General features: G+C 34.5%; 1 protein-coding gene and 1 long non-coding RNA gene across 12 annotated transcripts; one reads left to right on the forward strand and one right to left on the reverse strand.

The window, feature by feature from the left end:
• Positions 1-5,091: 5,091 nt before the first annotated feature.
• LOC139773669 (acyl-CoA synthetase short-chain family member 3, mitochondrial-like) lies at positions 5,092-17,654 on the forward strand. Of its 11 annotated transcripts, none has more exons than XM_071708267.1 (15): positions 5,092-5,262; positions 6,062-6,117; positions 6,398-6,448; positions 7,529-7,753; positions 9,709-9,874; positions 10,314-10,603; positions 11,023-11,119; positions 11,730-11,938; positions 12,193-12,421; positions 12,716-12,826; positions 13,341-13,540; positions 13,694-13,839; positions 14,218-14,440; positions 15,835-16,010; positions 16,611-17,654. In XM_071708267.1, the coding sequence occupies exons 1-15, from the start codon at positions 5,225-5,227 to the stop codon at positions 16,704-16,706; spliced, it is 2,313 nt and encodes a 770-aa protein (XP_071564368.1). In that variant the 5' UTR covers positions 5,092-5,224; the 3' UTR covers positions 16,707-17,654. The 11 variants fall into 11 exon arrangements, with proteins under 11 accessions (XP_071564368.1, XP_071564370.1, XP_071564376.1 ...); XM_071708268.1 differs by having other exon boundaries at positions 5,118-5,317; XM_071708273.1 differs by having other exon boundaries at positions 5,124-5,240; positions 6,030-6,117; positions 7,379-7,753.
• A 1,675-nt stretch (positions 17,655-19,329) lies between these two features.
• On the reverse strand, positions 19,330-20,842 carry LOC139773672 (uncharacterized). The gene is made up of 2 exons (XR_011718393.1): positions 20,715-20,842; positions 19,330-20,635 (listed from the first exon to the last, which is right to left on the reverse strand). It is a non-coding gene; the product is annotated as an uncharacterized lncRNA (long non-coding RNA).

The raw sequence follows: 20,842 nt of genomic DNA on the forward strand, positions 1-20,842 counted from the left end.
GGCACCACCGTTTACCGTATAGTTTATGATAGAATGTTAACGGAAATAAAGTCACGATATGAGGTCATGTCAACTATATCATCGGATCTCTTTTTTTCTCTGGAAATAGCTTGAAGAATCTGAGTTTGAACGAGCTGAAAAAAGTGCTGACTTCGGATTTCACTATTCATTAGACGTAGACAAAGTGGAACTTGTGTCCGAATTAGAAGTGTTCAAAGCACAAGTCCAGAAGCTGATCGAAGAATTAAAATCAGTAACTCCCCTGTATTTATTCAAATGTATTCAAAAATACTCCCTAGATGATATTTATCCAAACATCAAGACTGCATGTACTCCGAATTTATGTAACTTTACCAGTGACTGTGGCGTCTTGCAGTTTTAGCAAGCTCAAGTTAATAAAGAATTATCTCCGTTCTGCGATGAATCGAGAAAGATTGATCAGACTTGCGTCATTATTAATAGAAAAAGAAGTGGTTTAATTCACACATAAATGTAGATGCAATAATAGACGAATTCGCTTTAGCCAAGGCAAGGAAAAATAAAATTGTAACTTTTATAGATTTATATGAGTAATGAAATATTTATACATTAAATCAAGTGTCATTTTTTTCTAGGAGGGAAGGATCGCCGATACAGCTCTTTGCCAAGGACGCGAGGAATCTTAGATGCGCCTCTGAATCCATGCTAGTTTTGAATAAATTTGCAAATATAATACGCATGCTAGTTTTTATTATCAGATTTCCTTTAGCATTTCCGATCAATTTTTTGTACGTTATTAAATTAATGTTTTTATGACGCTGTTATTCAATTCATTCTACGCAGATTATAAATAATTGTGTTTAATAAAAGCGAGATTTAGATCACTTGGACTAATAAGACATATATTATAGCTTATTTAACAGATGCAGATCTTGGAAATGTAAATAATAATTGTTCAAGAGGAGAACCAAAGCGTCATAAAGTAACGACGCAAAAATAATTGTTTGCACGTAGAAATGCAAATTGTCGTTTTTTAACACAATAAATTACTTATATACCGGAAATGATTCTGTTTATCTGTTATATATAAGATATTTTATTCAGTTCCCTCAGTCCCCGAAGAATCAAGAGACACGGTAGTGTCTCGCGCTAAGTACACGCGGAGCGAGACCGACCGTGACTTTTTTACGCGACGTGATGAGTTGCGACTACTCGAGCTGTTGAGATCTCATATAACGAGTGAACGGATCAAGTTCTAAGTAGGCTTGATCGATAGCTTGGGTCGATTTACAAATAAGAGTGTTTTTATTTTTCCGCTACGTGCCCTACGAGCGGAGATATTGCGACGCAAAGTCCAAATGTGAACATTTTATATTAAGATACTTCTACTACGTAAGATACATCGACGTCTCTCATGTCATATACCCAGATAGCCAAGCCTGCTTTTAGCAGGCTTTACAAACTGTGTGCCGCAAGCTATACTGGCATAATTTTAGCAGTAACAAAGCATGATCTGCCGTATCAGATAATGTGCGTAGAAATGAAATAGAACTCTAGCAGAATCTGACATCATAATATGATGCCAGAAATAATGCAAAAACGAAACAGAATATGTCAGCATAGGAACAGTAAAATTTAAGTATTGCGTGTTGATATAATATGTCGACAAGAAGCAGACTAAAATCAAGTATAGAATAACATCAGGTCGTATAGGCAGACAATCGTCAGAAGTTGAGCATATCAGAGAGCTTACTGTGATGGCAGAAACGGAGCAGAAATCGAGCATGCCCTGCCATCTCAGACAGTAACAGCATAAATGCAGCAGAAGTGTCGCATGGTCTAACATCAGAAAATAATAATATAGAACCACAGCACGTATCATCCCACTCGGCATGTTATGTTGCTGAAATATTGAAATATTCGGAAACAATGCAGAAACACTTCATTAACATCTCACTTGCAACTATATATGCATCTAAAATATTTTAAAAATGTACCTGCACCATGTTTTTTGCAATATTGCATTAACAATATGTCTGAAATCTTTCAGAAAGTTGTTTACAATATTTATAAGTTTCTGTAATATTGCAAAAAAATGTAGCAGATGCAATATTTCAGAAACATTTCCAAAGCACTACAAAAGCACTATTACGTTTACTTTGCACGAATAATATTTCTGTAACATATCAAACGCAACACCGCATCTAAAATACCTGTGAAAAATCTCCGAAAGATTGCGTCGGTAATGAAAAATTGAATTGCAGGCAGTGAATTTTCTACAATATTGCGGGAGAAATATTGCAGATGCAATGGTTTAGAAACATTTCTGATACATGATAAAACTATTATTACGTTTGCATTGCACGCGTTATATTTTTTAATGTTTTACATACAACATTGCATTTGTAATATTTCCGAAAAGTTGCTGACAGACTTTAGAACTTATAAAAAAATAAATTTATTATTATATAATTATTGCATTTTTTCTCTTTTATTAAGAATTTTCTGATATTCCAAATTTTGTCATATGGCATTTTTAATATAAAATATAAAATATTTAATAATATTTAATATAAAATAATATTCGACGCTGACTGGCAAAAAAGATTTATTCGTATATCTGTATTGTTAATATTGTTATGCGATAGCTTTATGCTCACCAAAATAAGCAAGTATAAGAAAGAAAGAAGCGTCAGTCAGAGGATCACCACTACCCTGTTCGATCATCGATGTCAAGCGACAAGGCGCCGGATACTACTTGGATGGGTGACCGGTTGAGAGAGCGGATTTCTTCGGACAAACGCGCGACGGCTATACGCACATATACGGCTTAATATATTTTTTTTGTTCCGGTAATAAAATATTTTATTTTTCACATATCAACAAATAGTTTTTGCGTCAGTAAGAAAATTTTGTTTGCTAATACGAAACATTTTTTTAGTGTAAAATGTATTTGAAACATCTCTGAAGTGTTTCCGCAATATTTCGTAGATATAGTTGAGAAATACTTCATAACATTGCCGAAATCTTTCAGCATGGTCGCATTTGAAATAATTGCGGACATTGAAACATTGCCGAAATGATGTAGAAACGGTCGTGAAAAATTTCTGAAATATTAATGAAAGATATATGTAATATTTCAAATGGAATTTTGCAGAAATGCCTTTGAAATATTACATGCCGAGTGGGATATATATATATAATCTCATGAATGAATGTATATATATATATATATATATATATATATATATATATGGGGCATTCTTTCTCAAAATAGCCACCCCTCTGCACATTTTATTTTTGAAGATAAAATGCTTTGCGAGATCTCAAAATTTTCGTCGAAAACTCAATTTTTGGATGCCGTATGGCGATTTTCATTTACATTCAAGAGTGGGGCAGTATGACCAAAATATCGCTCAAACCACCCTAAAAAATAGGAAAGTATGCAAATAACATCTAAAATCTTAGCAGTTTCTATCAAATTCGATGCAACTTTGAAACAAAATGGTTTATGACATCCAATTAAATAGTTTTCAGACGTTACTCCCCATTATAATCAAAATCAACCCTTCAAAACCACCCCTGAATCATCATTTCGACAAATTGACAATTATTCTAAAAAAAATAGAGTAAAAAAATTTAAATAGAGTTCACGGACCTTGAAATTCTTTCAGAATATATTTCAATCAAATTCACCTCCATAAGGATCATAACCAATCAATAAAAATCATCCCCTACACATCATTTAGACAACTGGGCAATTATTCACAGGCAATTAAATATAAAACTTTTTTATTAAGTCTACAGGCCATAGAATTCTATCAGAATGTATTTTGATCAAATTCACACCTATGATGATCAAAATCAGCCCTTAAAAATCATCCCCTAAAAATCATATCAACAACTTTGGAATTCTTTTTAGACAATAAGTCATGTTATATTTTTTTTTACTAAGATTCAGACATTCTGGAATTCTTGCAGAATAAGTATGTGCCGAATAAATTCACCTCCAAGCCAATAAAATACAACCCTAATGAATCAACCCTTAACTATTATGCTGGAAAATTTGTAATTATTCTTATACTATTTAACTACAAATTGTATTTATGGTAACTGAAGGCCATAAAATTCTATCAGAATATTTTCATCCAATTCAACCTCATGATGATCGTAACAAACCCTAAAAAATCATCCCCTAATCAACATTTCTAAAATCTGACAGATATTCTTGTACCATGTGACTTAGAATTATATTTATGGTGACCACAGGCAATACATATCTGTGAGAATATATTCCGATCCAATTCACTCTTGTGGCGATCGTAAAGAACCCAAAAAATCATTCCCTAATCATTATTTCGACAACTTGACAATTATTATTTAAAAAATTAGAATTAAAAATTTTTTATTGAGTCTACAGACCACAGAATACCCCCAGATTGTATTCCGAGCAATCACCATACGGAATCGAAATGAAATTTTACACGCATATTTTGTTGATTCCGTTTTACTCTATTTGTTTTAGAATAATTGTCAATTTGTCGAAATGGCGTAGGATTTCTCCTAGGGCTTAGGATCGACTGACTCGTGTGCAACGGCTGTTCACACGAAACCCTTCTTCACGTCAGTCCTCCAGGGCCTCGCTGGAGTATTTGCTACTACCACCAAGATCTGCACCGACGGCGGCTCCAGGCAGGCTCGCGCCCAGACCCTTCTGCGCACACCGCCGCGACCCTCCTACTCGTCAGGGCTTTGTGGCGGCGCGCGGAGAGATGAAATCCCCCCGCGCGGCCGCCCCACTTGCCGCTGACGGCAGAGTATAGGCTCGACGCTTCAGCGCCATCCATTTTCAGGGCTAGTTGCTTCGGCAGGTGAGTTGTTATATATATATATATATGATTTCTGCCTGCCTCTATATGACACTAGAGAGAAATGAGTAAACGATGACGACGACGACGACGACGACGTATCTTAATATAAAATTTTCACATTTGGACTTTGCGTCGCAATATCTCCGCTCGTAGGACACGTAGCGGAAAAATAAAAACACTCTTATTTGTAAATCGACCCAAGCTATCGATCAAGCCTACTTAGAACTTGATCCGTTCACTCGTTATATGAGATCTCAACATCTCGAGTACTCGCAAATCGCGTAAAAGAGTCACGGTCGGTCTCGCTCCGCGTGTACTTAGCGCGAGACATTACCGTGTCTCTTGATGTGCATACGCCTATCGTGTGAAGATCAATGGATATTCTCCTTTGTCAGAGCCAACTTGCGGCGATGTTTATATATAACACAGTCGCTTAACCCTTAAATGCCACACCTCTCAAGAATCTCGTAAATGACACATGGGGTCTAAAAGACCCCAGCATGAAAAATGTCTCCTTACTTATTGATTTTTTGATATTTAGTTATGAAAATTATTTTCAATGTTGTTCAAGGCTTAGAAAAGAGAATAAAATGCTTATATTGTTAAAATTTCAATTTCAACATAGTATAAAAAATTAAGATCGCCAACAGTTAAAATATTGGCTCCAAAATCAAAAAAATAAAAAATAATAAATAAATAAATATGAGCTCCATTTTTGGAGGGAACATTTGAAAATATATCATTCTAAAGGGTCTGGGGTCCGCTGGACCCCGGGTGGCATTTAAGGGTTAAATAACATAGCCTCGCAAAAAGTAACCTTCTTTTTTTCCGAATTGGAAATAGAAACAAGAGAAGGAGAATAATTTTTTACACCTTCACGCAAACTTAACACACGCTGTGACTGTAATTTCAGTCATCAAAGTGACTCCACCGTGACTTGTGGATTTTACTGTTATTATAACTCGATTATTCGAGTGTTAGAGATTATAATGATTGTGTGCGTCAATTAGGCACGAGTTTGCATATTATTAATAGATACGTAATTGCGTTCTAAGGATAAAGAAAATCGTAACGCGCACGTCTCGAGTTTGCACTGATTTTTGTTGTTTGCTACGTAAATAGCATCGTGTGGATACATCGTAAATATATCGCGGTATTTCGACGATTCGTATGTTAAAGGTTAAAGCTGCGTGAATAATTTTATTCGTTAGAGACGAGTTTGATATTACTGCCACCGGCGAACGAAGAGAGTCGCAGTTCGTTTCAGGTTTGCGCTAAGATATTTACGACGACGTATTATTTGGCCTAGACACCCCTTACTCGAGTGTCAACTCTCTTTTCTTTTGCTTAAATATTTAATCACTTAAGGGCCACTTCGACCAAGCTCTGATTAACTTAATCGTTGATTAGTCCATTGGAAATAATCTATCGCATTTGCCAATCTGCTTAATGAGAAAATGTGACTGGTCATTTCCAATGGACTAATCAACGATTAAGTTAATCGGAGTTTAGTCGAAATGGTCCTTAGTCTGTTATTAATTATACAGCTAGTTTGTTCAAGGATAACGATAAGTCAGCCTTATCTCTAACTATATCGAGTAAGGTATTTTACATACATTGTATTATATCCTAGGATATGCTATCTATGAAATTTCAAAATTTTTAAAAGATTTCAAATAGCTATCAAAGAGATGCTCCTGCTTATGTTGACTGCCATGAAACAGTAGAGATAAGCTATAATGTTGCAAATATTTTCCACTTTTCTTTTTTGAATTTTACAACATGAAGAAGATGCTATGTTTCTAATTGTTATAAAAATTAACTACCTCATTTTGATCGACGGGGAAAGAAGGTACGTGCCTTTTATGCGTACCTTCTAAATTTCCTTGCGAAAACAGTAATACAAATAAATTATTAATTAGTTAGTTTTTTATTTATTATAGATTAGTTGGTTACAGACACAGTAATACTCAATTTTTGCCAATTATATAAAAAAAGAATTGATTTAAATATATCTTAATGCTTGCCATCATTGTTAGATTAATTTGATTTCATTTTAATTTCATTTTAATTTCATTTTAGTCTCATCAGCATTTTAATCGCGTAAAAGAGTTAAACATATGAGTAATTTAAGTAAACAGTTCTAAGAAAAAAGAATTTTTACAACTTGTACATACTTAAATTATCTCCTTACGGTGTTATATCAATTGACAATATCAACTGTAATTTAAATACTTAAGTAGTTTAGAATTAATGGTAATTTTATTCATTTTAGCATTGAGCGCGAATATGATAAATTTTGTTAAGTTAGTATTTAATATTTAACAGAATGTTTTAATATTTTTAATATCATATCTCTCTTGTATAATTGTTATACATCGTGTAGGAAGGTTTTTCAAAAAATTAAGTTTGAGAAAAATAAAAGAGAAGCAAGTGGCTAATTAAATCGTATCAGTCAATTCTAAGTGTACTCTAGAGTCTAGTTTAATAGAGTCGCTAATAAAAGACTGACTTAAATTTTTTTTCAGAAAATGTGTCACAGAATTAAAGCTACGAATTAAGAAACAGCATAAATATGTTAGCACATGCAATTGTAATCCAGTTGGATTCTGCCATTCATCTTGAGTTATCTGCAGTTAGCTAGAACTCGATATTAAATGAATATTCGAAACGTATAGGAGTTGACGTCACACCGTGGATGGACCCCACTCCGTGGACACAGAGACGTTACTGCTATTACAGTAAATATCTGTGTTTGGACGTTGCTCGGATCGACAGTCGCAATCTAATGCTGCATCAGATGAATCCCGATTTCTTGGACGCCAAGCCTGAAAGCTCAGGAAAAACGTGCCTCGAGTCATGCATCGTGCGTCCGAGGATATCAAGAAGAGGAGACGACAGTGGTATATATTCGTTTTTACGTTTTTATGTATCATATTAAGTAGAAAGTAGGCTGAGTGTAAATTAACAAAACGGAAACTCAACAACGCGAGGTGAGAGATATATTAAAATCCGTGTCGATATGTCTGTTTCGTATTTAATATTTCCAGCACGGATAATTTCAGATTATTCTCGAAAGATCAGAATCGTAAATAATTAACACAATAGCCCTTCGCGAGCAAGGTCTATGGTTTATCTTGATAAGAGAAGATTATTTTAAACGGAATTAATGAGAGTGTAAAATTAATTCTATATGATTGCTTCGTCAATAGATAAATTCAATTTGTGGCCAATTACGAGCCTAAGGCGTAGATGCAAACGACACATTTCTGTTTCTTCTTTCCTTTCTAGAAGAATATTTTATACGATTCGCGTCTATTGACGTATTTGAGTTCTAGCTGCTATCAATACAATGTCTTCTCTCTCCCGCATTTTGTATGCAAATTTTATATGTCTGTATGACGTATAAATATCGGGTCAATCCTACAAGTCGTTTCTTTAATATAAATGACGAAAAGAGACAATGACGCAAAGAATACGCAAATATAAACTTCTACTAGTAATTGTACGTATATATCCACCATCGCTATTTATAATAATGTGCTGCCTATTTATTAATTTTTTAATATTTTTGTTCGAAAAACTTAATTAATTGCTCTGAAGTGACAAAATTCAAATGCAATTTTACGAGCCTTTGTGTTTCCGGAGTTTAAATAATTTTGCAGACCTTAGGAAAGTCTGAGACATATATTTGGCTGCGGCAAAAACTGTCAATTTAAAATAATTTTGTCAGCAGTTGCCACATCCTTTATATACATATAACATTGTGTTGTATAATATTTTCTAATGAAATATGGGCATTTTTTGCCGTAGGCAGTTGTCTACTGTCACTGGTAATATTTGGACTACTCTAATTTGACCATTAAAAGTAAAAGTCGAAGTAAGTAAAGATAAAACACAAGCAGAGGATTATTCTTTTGATATGTTAATTTTCATTGACACAAGAGTGTATTAAGGAGTATTTCTATCAATCTTAAATTAAAAAAAAATCAACGATAAAAGCAAAGCTATATAAGGTGATCAAATGGCTAATTTATGAATACAAAAAAGATGTTGGTTTTAAAAATACGATAAGTTTATTAAACAAAAAAATTAACAGTAATTATGTAGCTGACTAAGAACAAATATAAAATGATCCGCCGATATACACCAAGTAAAAAACAATGAAAGAGATCTCATGTTTATGTTAAGGAAAAGTATTTAAAAATGGAAATACTTATGGAAATACTTATACTACGAATATGGAAAAGTATATCCACTAAAAAAAGACATTAAAAATGTAAAAAAAAAACGCCAAGTATATTTCACCCAAAATAATTTTATAAATAATATTAGAAAAATGAAGAAAATATTTACTTAAGAAACACCAAAAAAATAAATATAATGGCATGAAAAAGAAGTGAAATCAAAGTATTATTTCAAGTATATTTATTAGAGCATGAGTAATATTATTTAAAAAACACAAAAAATAAATATAATAGCATGAAAAAGAAGTGAAATCAAAGTATTATTCCAAGTATATTTATTAGAGTAAGTAATATTTCGCAAGATATATATTTTGTGCGTGAGTTAAAGGAATACAATATTTTATAAACTATCTCTCAAAATTGCAGTAGACCTAATATAGGATGCAGAAGACATTTAAAATGTATGAAATACAACGGCATGATAAAATGAAAATATAGAATACAATAGATAGCGTAACGAGAGGTGCAGAAATTGAAAAGGGTTGTTACATCGATAATAAGTAGAGACAACAATCGAAGATGGACATAATCTCCAGCAGCATCCTTGGCGTGCCCGTCAAGTTGTGACGAAGAGGTAAGCCATCGCCATCTTAATTACTGTGTTCTTGCAGATTATATTATGAACCCACATTGGAATGAGTGCTCTGCGTATGAAGAAGCATATAAGAAGTCATTGGAGTATCCGGGAGAGTTTTGGGGCGAGGTTGCCGGCTGTATTGACTGGAGTAAACCTTGGGATAAGGTTTTGGACAATTCCAACGAGCCGTTCACAAAATGGTATCTCGAAAAGAATCATGAAAAGAATCGCAACTCTATAAATCGTAATTCTGTCAAAATTAATCAATTTTTTTTATTCCCACTGCAATGAATAAAGGCTTTCAAAAAGTTCCAATTCTGATTAAAATTTTGTTTGCATAAATAGTTAATTTTTCCTCTTTTTGCGATAAGGCTCGTTTAAAATACCCGTCCTTAAAGAGTTAAAGAGTTATCGAAAATCGGATTTTTTCTCAGAGAAAAATCTATTCCAGATTGAAGAACGTAGTTTCGAAATCATGCGTTACGCGAAACGATATTTAAGTATAGATATTAGACGCTTTACGCCACAGAGAGCTTTGCGGAAAGAAACAGTTAATAGAATGAAATCTCTCTAATGGCCTCGTAACAGCACTCGTGACTGCGAAAAGGGCTACAGAAAGCTCGCTTATCTTTCACGCAGGTTTATCGGCGGTGAACTGAACGCTTGTTACAACGCGGTGGATCGCCACGTGCGCGCAGGGTACGGGGAGAAGACCGCCCTCATCCACGACAGCCCTCAAACGTCGTTAATACGCAAAGTGACGTACAACGAGCTCTTGGAAAAGACGTCCGTGTTGGCGGGCGCGTTGGCGGATCTGGGTGTGCGCAAAGGGGACAGGGTGATTATATACATGCCGCTGATCCCCGAGACTATAATTGCGATTCTCGCCACTGCCAGGCTCGGGGCGATTCACTCGGTGGTCTTTGGAGGTAATTAATAAAAAAAATTGACAATGGTCGCGGCTGTTACGTTCAAGCTTCATTTTACTACTATACCACGTGATTATTTTTCACACGGATCGCAAAAAGTAGAATCGATAGTAAAATGTATGCAAAGTGTGTAAAAACTGACTACGATTAAAATTCGCATATTTATACGTTATCTTTCCTATATATATCTTACATATATTTCTTAGCCGTTTCTTTATTTTTAACACTTTTAATCTTAAAAATATCTGTTTTTACATAAGACGGATAAGTCTATAACCGTCAGATGTGTTTTAACTGTCAAGTCACGTCAACAGCCTTTATAGAGGTCTAAAGTTGCATAGCAAGATATTTCGATTATTAAACAATTATCAATTCAGTTACCAATGCAATGCGATTATACTTGTAAATACGCGTTTCAGGCTTCGCAGCGAACGAATTGGCATCTAGAATAGATCATGCTGAGCCGAAGGTTATTATCGCCGCGAGTTGCGGCCTCGAACCGTCCAAAGTGGTTAAGTACGTATCTTTATTCAAAATATCCCTTTATACAAGATATCTTGACAGATTTAAATTGCGCTTTTAACCCTTAGCCCGTATACCTGGGTCGTTTTCGTCCGGGCGAAAATCAAATGTAGTTGTAACTTTTGAAAACGGGTAGAGAGATTTTAATACAAATTATGTGAAAAAATTAAATTGTTTATAATTTTATGATTGATACTTCAAATTGAAGGTTTGAATTACCTCCATGAATTTTTTCAGATTTTTTGTAACACTTTAACACTAAAAAAAAAACGTCAGGACGAAAACGACCCAGGTTGGCGGCGTAAAGGTGCCAAAAAAACGTATGCGGGCTAAGGGTTAAAAAGCAGCAGCTCACAGACTCCTAACGAATTTTCTAAGATAAATGTTAGATACATATCGGATCATTGATGTTAATATTTAATAGAAATGTTAATATTTAGTACACATTAAGTAACATAATTTCCTTCTCAAACAATGCATTGTCCCTTAAACTGTGCACAATCTGTCGAACATCTTTCAAACGTTTCTGTTTAGAATTCTTATATCTTCGACGCTTCATTCAGTCTTTATATTCTTCCTTTAATTCGCACAACTCGAAATGCAGGTATACTACTATGCTAAACGGTGCCATGGACATGATCATTGTACCGAAGCCGAAGTGCATCGTGTTTCAGAGAAGAAACGTGTGGGAGACTCCGTTACTCGAGTCACAGCTCGACTGGGACGATCTCTTGAAGCGGTCGAAACCGCATCCGTGCGTAATGGTCGAGGCTAACGATCCATTATATATATTGTACACGTCAGGAACCACAGGTGCGTCTTAAGATACATACTCAGCTAATAGATAAAGAAACCCAGAAACGTCTCTGGGAGATGAAATAACGAAATTTTATATCGTATAATTTCCTTCCTTTGATTTCCTATACTTTTAAAATTATCCCATCGTATTCCCTCGAGACGTTCTGTCGCCACTCTTCATGTTTATAATGTGTTACCTGTCTTTGATCAAACACCAAAATTACGCTCCTGTTACGCAATTACGAAAACTTTTTTTTATTTGATATTAGGGCAACCGAAGGGGATTATGAGGCCGATCGGTGGTCACTTGGCAACACTCTGCTGGACCATGAAGACGGTTTACGGGATGAACAAAAGCTCCGTTTGGTGGGTGGCCTCCGACATGGGATGGGTTGTCGGGCATTCCTACATTTGCTATGGCCCTCTCGTCTACGGCGCGACTAGTGTCATGTACGAAGGAAAACCCGACAGAACACCGGATGCTAGTCAATATTTCAGGTTTGAATATTTTTCAACGAAAGCAATATTGCTTGGAAAAGTTCGAGAAAGTTAATAAATATTCGGCGATTTTTTAATTGCATTTTCTCTTTTGAGTAATAATAATAATTCTTCAAAATATTTTCTCAGCGATTCCTTCGTACGCAAAAGAGATACTAGCACGTGTCTGACTTATTTTCGTTTTTACTACTTTCGTGGACTATCCTATATTCGACGTCACGTTATCCCTATGTAACATTGATAATTATAATGCATCGATAATTTACTTTAAGGAAGTCTTCTCTTTCTTTCCAGAATCATCGAGCAACATAGCGTAAACGCGTTATTCTGCGTACCCACTGCTCTACGCGTTATAAGACGAGCGGATCCGGAAATACTATTAGGAAAAAAGTATTCGTTAAAATCGTAAGTTTGAAAACAATTCACTAACTGCTCCTCTGATCATGATATCTGATTATTTCGAATTGCAACACGATACAATTCGTATGCATCAGTGACCAAAAAAGCATAAACAGTCAATCTCTATACTATATGATTTTACACACAAAGTAGCACATATATGTTATTTATATCATATCGAGTTTTTTTGTAATTGAAAAATAACAGTTCGAGAAAGTTAATAAATATTCGACGATTTTTTAATCGCATTTTCTCTTTCGAGTAATAATAATAATTCTTCAAAATATTTTCTCAGCGATTTCTTCGTACGCAAAAGAGATACTAGCACGTGTCTGACTTATTTCGTTTTTACTACTTTCGTGGACTATCCTATATTCGTACGATGTCACGTTATCCCTATATAACGTTGATAATTATAATGCATCGATAATTTACTTTAAGGAAGTCTTCTCTTTCTTTAAACTTCCATTTAAAAAAATCGAAAAGACGAACGGATTTCTCACGGACAGTTTTCTTTCAGCTTAAAAACGATATTCGTGGCCGGTGAATTTTGTGATTACGAAACGAAAGCCTGGGCCGAAAAAGCTTTTAAAGTACCGATCTTGAACAACTGGTGGCAATCAGAGACTGGACATCCCATCACGGCGCTGTGCTTAGGATACGGTCATTACGCCAGTTTGCCCAAGTTCAGTACGGGACTTCCTATACCCGGATACGACAGTGAGTCTCCTTGATCGTTTGCAGGAATGCTTCCGCCGACTTTTCTTTACTATGACGCTATATACCTTCGATCATCTCTTTGTCCAAACAATTCCGCTAATAAACTTCTCGTTCGTCTCTGTGCAAAATCACTTATAAATTCATCATCGACAGTACAAATCCTGCGCGAGGATGGGAGCAAAGCGCCGCAACACGAACTCGGACGTATCGCGATAAAGCTACCGCTGCCACCTGGATGCATGTCGACCCTTTATCGGGCGTCCGAGAGGTTCAAGCAAGTATACTTCTCGACAACTCCGGTAAGTAAATGCACGACACGTTACCACGTGCTAACGCCTTATGCTAACGGAGCAACATATATTTCACATCCTCCCATTGCCCCTTAAAAATCTTTCGCGATCGCTTGAAAGCCTAAGTCACAGTCTATAATAGGTGTTTTAAGCTCTAAGCTCTAAGAAATTTGCCAATCACAGTTGATTATTATCTTCAAATTCGACTGTGATTCATCAATTTCTTAAGGCTTTATAGGGCTTAAAATACCTACTGTAGACCGGAACTAAATCAATGCCGAAGAGATATTTGCCAAAGAAAGAGACCGACTCCAAATTTGCCGGAGGATAAAATCGTTAAAGCTTACTGGGGATTACCTATATGTATTTAATTCGATGCTTTTGCAGGGTTACTACGACACGATGGACGCGGGATACATCGACGATTTCGGCTACGTTTACGTCATGGCGAGGGACGATGACATTATAAACGTAGCCGGCCACAGAATATCCACGGCTGCGTTAGAGGATATTATTTTAGCTCATACCGACGTGGTGGACGCCGCGGTTGTCGGTGTACCCGATCATACGAAGGGTGAAGTGCCGCTGTGCCTTTACGTTAGACGAGAAGGTACGCTCGTAATTTCAAAAGAGGTATCTCGAAAGAAGCGGTTGTTATCTTTAACATCGATGTCCGGCAAGTTTTCTACCGTGTACATAAATTTCAATATAACTCAATATTAAGGGAGTGATTTCAACTAAACTCCAATTATAAAATAATATATGCATTATTTTCTTTAATACGGACATTAATTCTTATTTCTTGTTTATAATATTTCTTGTCTGAAATAATTAATTTTTTATTATTTTACTGCAAGCAGTTCTATCGGTTGAATTAATCGTCGATTAAGGAGAATCGGAAATGTTAAAAATTGCATCAAATTTAAAATACAAGCTCTTTTATAATGTCAGCGTATATATGAGTTTGTTTAGATTTTTTTCATCGTTTAAGGATGTTCTATAGGTACAGTCCCAACCAAAAGTATGCAGGAAATATTAAAAACTCTGATATTAATTCTCCAGGGATCCAAAGACAAAAAAATGTATATAAATAGTTACGGAACATCTAATAGAATGTAAAAAACGTAGATTTAGTGACTGTAAATAACTGTTACTACTATTTTTATTTAAAAAAATTTTCAAAAAAAAAATGTAAACGTTTCAAATTTTGTTGCTATATTTTTGTTTGTTGATGATCTGCTTGTGTGTAAAATATTATTATGTTGGTTACATTTTTTAATGTTTACACTTTTCTCTGTAAAACCCTTTGTAAAACGGATATTCAAGAATTGATAACTTTTTATCTAAATTGTGAATTGATCTGAAATTTGGCCCCGAACTTTGAAAGAGTACACAGAATATGATATTAAATTTTCATCAACTTCGTTACATTTTGCCTAACTATATAAAACATCCTTAATTTTTGAGAATATTTATAACAAAGTTCAAGATTTTTTTAAAGTTCAACCTCATTAAGTTGATTAAAATTTGAAATAGAAACATTATATAATAATTTAAATATTCCAATTAACTTATCAAATAACATCTGTACTTTAATACGGAATAAATTATTAATTTTTTTATTGTTTAACATACGGAAGGAAAGATTTGAGATTAGAGACGACGAATTTTACATATTTTACGTAATTTTACGTAATTCTGTTATTTGAATTAAAAATTAATTAAGTTAGATAGGAGTTTGATCGAAGTCTTAAATTAATTGAAATTGAAATCAAAGCTCTAAATTAATAACTGTTATATGTTATATATAGCAGTTTGAGTTATATGTTAATTATTAATATACATATGATAATTCGAATATTAGTTTGCAGCCGCAAGAACTAGAAACGATTGCGATTTAATTGCAGTTCCTTGTACTCTAATCTTTCTTAACGAATTAATAAGAATACGAAATATATAATTGCGATTGAATTTAGAAGAATTAACAAGGTACTCTTCTTTTAGACGCAATAAGTAACGAGGAGGAGATAAATCAAGAGCTGGTCGCACGGGTGCGGAACATGATGGGACCGATCGCGTCTTTTCGCGCCGCCGCTGCCATTACCGCGCTACCCAAAACGCGCTCGGGGAAGATAATCCGTAAATCAATCGCTACATTAGCGCGGTCGAAGCAAGTCAAGGTAGGAACGAGTAAGCGCGATAAAAATCTTCGGTCAAATCTCTTGTATCTCGCGATCCAAGCGAGACCGTCGCCGATAATCGAACGTGAGTCGTTCCCCATTTAATCTCCTTTCGGAGACTCTGGGTACACATATGTACTATCAATTTAAATTCAGAGGATTTAAATTTAAAAGAAAATCAAAATTATTTTAATTTCTATTTTGTGAACATCCTTTTTGCATTTCTTTTCCCATATTTTGTTGGCATAAAAGTAAATATTGATTTATATATAAAATAAAACGACTAAAAGCACAAAAAAGTTCTCCATTGTCTTAAATTGATACCGTGTGTTGAAAGGGTTAACGAACCTTCTTCCGCCCGCGAGCGGAAGTAACGAGCGCGTTATTTCGCTCGGTATTTTAATATTACACGTCGAGTCGGTTGATAATAGCGCGATACTTCGATAACAGACCTCTCGTAAAATTCACAAAAGAATTAAAGAAACTTACCCCTCTCGCCGCTTCTGCCCGTCGTCGCCATAATTTCAAAACTTACCGGCCCTCTCGCCGCTTCTACCGGTCCGCGTCGTCGCCATAATTTCAGTTCGCCGACTTTTCCAGATTCCGAACACAATCGAGGATCCAACAGTATTCCGCGAGATCAAGGAAGTGCTCCAGAAGCTTGGCTACGCGAAGCTGGCCCCGGATCCTCAATGACCGCGCCTCGTGCGAAACGATTCCTCCGCGTGCGAAAAGAAAATGGAAAAGAAAAGAAAAAAAAGAGAGAGAGGAGAGCGGACAACTTACCGGAAACATTGAGCGTCGTTAATTTGACCGCTGCAGCGCGGCACCCCCGTCGTCCCCGATCGCAGACCCGATAAAAACAGTCACGTCACATCCACGTCGAATCCACGTAATTTACGTGGACTACGTGGATGCAGATTTATCCACAAACTATCCACATGGATGCAACTTGGTTCTTTTCTCATCACTACATCGAAGTCTATTATCTCCGAAATATCAATGTAGATTCTCTGTGGATATATCTATTAAGAAATATGTACAGAGAATTTTTATTGATATTTCGAGGATAAAAGACTTCGATGTAGTGATGAAAAAAAAACGTTGCATCCATGTGGATAGTTTGTAGATAAATCTGCATCCACGTAATTTCTATTAAAGATTATAATTAATCAAAGTGATATAAAGATTATAATTAATGAAAGTATTATTATACTGCGTTTATGCGCTAACCGGATGAGGTCCCGATCATTATTTATTAGGGATGCCATAAGAAAGGTTTCCTTATTTTTGTCTAGTGAGGCCCTTGTAAGTATTTGATAAGAATGTTTTAACCTTTTAAATATACTTTTTTCATAAATATATTTACGAACACAAAATTTCATAATGAGCCGGCACTGTTTTCTGACATTCACCCGACATTAAGAAATATTATATCATATATCCAATTCAAAATTTTATTACTCTTTTTAAACTGAATTTGTTTCTTAAGATATATATTATCCTTATTTATTTAAAATTTTGAGGTCTAGCAGCACCAAGTTTTTTTACAAGAAAAATTTATGTATTTTAATAAAATATTTTTATTTTGTACTATCTCTGTAATTCTTTGTGATTAAATCTTTTATTCTATTGAAAAATACATATATAAACTTTGTATTTAAATACCTTGTATTCCCTCGTTGGATTAAATATTTTAATAAAATATTTTTATTTTGTACTGTTCCTCTGTAATTCTTTGTGACCACTAAAAAATACACGTGTAAACTTTGTATTTAAATATCTTGTATTCCCTTGTTAAATTTAAATAAAATTTTTTAATCTTATAAAATTGTTATCATACATTCTTTTTCTAATTGACACCATGTAAAGATTTTTCAAAGTAGTGCAACAATTATTTTTTGAGGCAATATATATGTTCTCTCTGTAATTGGCGTTGTAATTTAAAGAGATATCATTTCTTTTTTGTAATTGTAATAGATCACTTGAAGCACGACTCTTCTTTGATAAGGTAACATAATTTTGTGATGTGTATCACTTGGGTTATAATTTTTTGGAAATAAAGATACTACTGCTTAGATTTTTTCGAGATTTTTCGAGATACAAAGAGTACGTCTACCACTTGTTACTTAGGTTTTTTCGAGGTATAATACTACCACTTTCTTTTTTTTCGAGGTAACAACATATACACTACTATACGTGTACTTGGCGCCTTTCTTTACCTTTTTTTTAAGAAAGGTAATTTTGTACGGATATCACGCCTTTTTGTAGTATTACGCATTTTATAAACAGTATGTACAGGGTAAAGCTATTTGGAGGTATTATACTACCACTTTGTTTTTTTCGAGGTAACAACATAATACATATACACTACTATGCGTGTACTTGGCGCCTTTTTTACCTTTTTTTAAAAAAAGGTAATTTTGTACGGATATCACGCCTTTTTGTAGTGTTACGCATCTTAATCTTATAAACAATATATCTTATAATCTTATAAACAGTATGTACAAGGTGTGAAGCTAAAGGTGTTACGGACTATTATTTCTAAAGAAAACAACAATTTAATATTTTGCTTAGTTTTTTTAAAATAATAATCTGTAACCTTTTTAGTTGTACACCTTGTTAATGCTATACATATGTATACCACAGAAAAAAATTACTACTTAAAAATAAAAATGTAATGTGTCTGAAGTTGTTAATAATAGGTAAAACGTTTGACACACACACACACACACACACACACACACACACACACACACACACACACACACACACACACACACACACACACACACACACACACACACACACACACACACACACACACACACACACACACACACACACACACACACACACGCACACGCGCGCGCGCGCGCGCGCGCGCCTTAGGGTAGCAGAAGAGAGAACAAGAGAAAAGTATCTTCGCGAACAATGGAGCTAGTCTCATGACGATGAGTCAAGTATGTACAAGAGCGAGATCGCAATGACCGATATGCAAGTGGATTAACCTAATCGCGAAACCTAGCCGTTATACTGTTGAAGAACCGACCGCATAACATTCCGTCTTTTTCTAATCCCGCTGTGAATCGATTTTCCAGCTAACGTATATCTTATGTCTTCGCAAAGCGTAACTTTTAAATCCTTTAGGGAGATCAATCACTTCAAGACGACACATTTTTTTTAGAGCGATTGAAGAGAAAGACAGAGAGCTTTTAAATGTCGCGAATAACGTCTTGGACGAGTATAGTAGCGTATACGTCAAGTCGGGAGGCGAATAGAAGTTAAGCAATGGAGAAAAAAAAGACAGACCAAGATATGCGAGTTAATTCAGTTATGATATATTTTTATATATTTTACAGAAGGCGTATAAAAGATGTAAGAGAACTTGCGGTAAAAATTCATGCAAGTCTTAATAACTTCAAGGATTAAACTGACGAATATACAAAAGCTACTAAATGTACTCAAAGCTACTTAATGATTAATACAATGCTAAATGAAGTGTTGTACAAAATTTGAATAGAGTCAAAGATTGCGGTCAGCTACATATTATATACACGAAAATGAATTACGAATGATTATTACGTAACGATGTTCATTGCGCTATATTTTCGCTTTGTTAAAAAATTATAATAAATTATAATAAATTGAGTTAATCGCAGCGCGCAACAAAGTTATGTACGTGAGCACTGTGAGCGATTTAATGATTGTAACCTTACTTGTATACATTTCCTAGAAAAATATTTCTATATTATGTTTAACAACAATATTAAATATTAACATTTCATAACTGCCAAACGTTTCCAGTTGAGCGCAATTGCACGAGTTACGAATCATTTATAGACTCTTTTTCTCAGTTAACTAGTTTCTACTGCATTGAAATCTTGCATAGAAAAAAATGTATTAGCATATCGCGCAAGAATCATAGATATCTAAGTAAACAATTAATCAAATATATACAGTATATATGCGTACATCTGGATTAATCCGAAAGCTTAGTCTCCATCTTTTGAAATATAAAATAATTTTATGCCACAACAGTGAAGTGCGGAATATTAAATAAAATGCGCCATTTAACAATAACTTCTAAGGTAATAAGTTTAATCTACGGTGACCTAAATTTAAACGTGAAAAGAAATTAAATTATTTCAATGAGTTCTCGAATCGTCCCCAATCAGAAATAGACATGAGTCACGTAGAAACGAATTTCTTAATTCGTCTGAGTTATTCGATACAATGTTCTAGTTTAAATGTGACACTACTTTGTAAAATGTTAAGTTTTATTGTTTTCTCTACTCTACGATCAATATAACAATCTTTATAAATTTCTTTCTAAATAAAAATATTCTACACAATCGGAAAACTATTTTACAACATGAGTAAAGAACGAAGTCAAAAAGCGAAATAATCAATTTTTACGCGATTAAAAGGGATCATCAATAGCGATTGTATTAAACTCTAGTCCATACTGACTAAGAATCGCGGATTATGCGTGAAAATTGTAGAGTTTCTTGACAACTCTTATGTACAGATGGATTCAAGTGTTTCTGGCTTCATTCATCTGGTCCCATGCCTACTTGTTCAGCATGTCCGTTCATTACCAGTTCTTCAGTAAGGGAAATTAGCTTTAAAAATCAATTAATTTCAATTAATTTGCGCATCTGCAAAGAGATTCTCGAAGATTGGATAATAATAACTACTTACCTCATAATTTTGTATCATAAAATAAATATTTGCATAAATATTAGTTTGAATGCGACCTTCAATCTGAGTTTGGGCAGCAACTTTCTTTGAGGAACAATTTTGTACCACATTGTAAGCTTCTGTCGACC

This window comes from Temnothorax nylanderi, unplaced genomic scaffold (assembly GCF_030848795.1).
Source record: "Temnothorax nylanderi isolate EJ_2023f unplaced genomic scaffold, tnyl_v1.0 TNYL_tig0065_pilon, whole genome shotgun sequence".
In the NCBI taxonomy this organism is placed as follows: Eukaryota; Metazoa; Arthropoda; class Insecta; order Hymenoptera; family Formicidae; genus Temnothorax; species Temnothorax nylanderi.

Bases quoted from the DNA above. Each gene is read 5' to 3' on its own strand.
- LOC139773669 (XM_071708267.1), top strand. From the start codon at position 5,225: ATGGATATTCTCCTTTGTCAGAGCCAACTTGCGGCGAT. The intron at 12,827-13,340 runs GTAAGTTTGAAA...GTTTTCTTTCAG, and splicing joins AAAAAGTATTCGTTAAAATC to CTTAAAAACGATATTCGTGG. The intron at 13,541-13,693 runs GTGAGTCTCCTT...CATCATCGACAG, and splicing joins TCCTATACCCGGATACGACA to TACAAATCCTGCGCGAGGAT.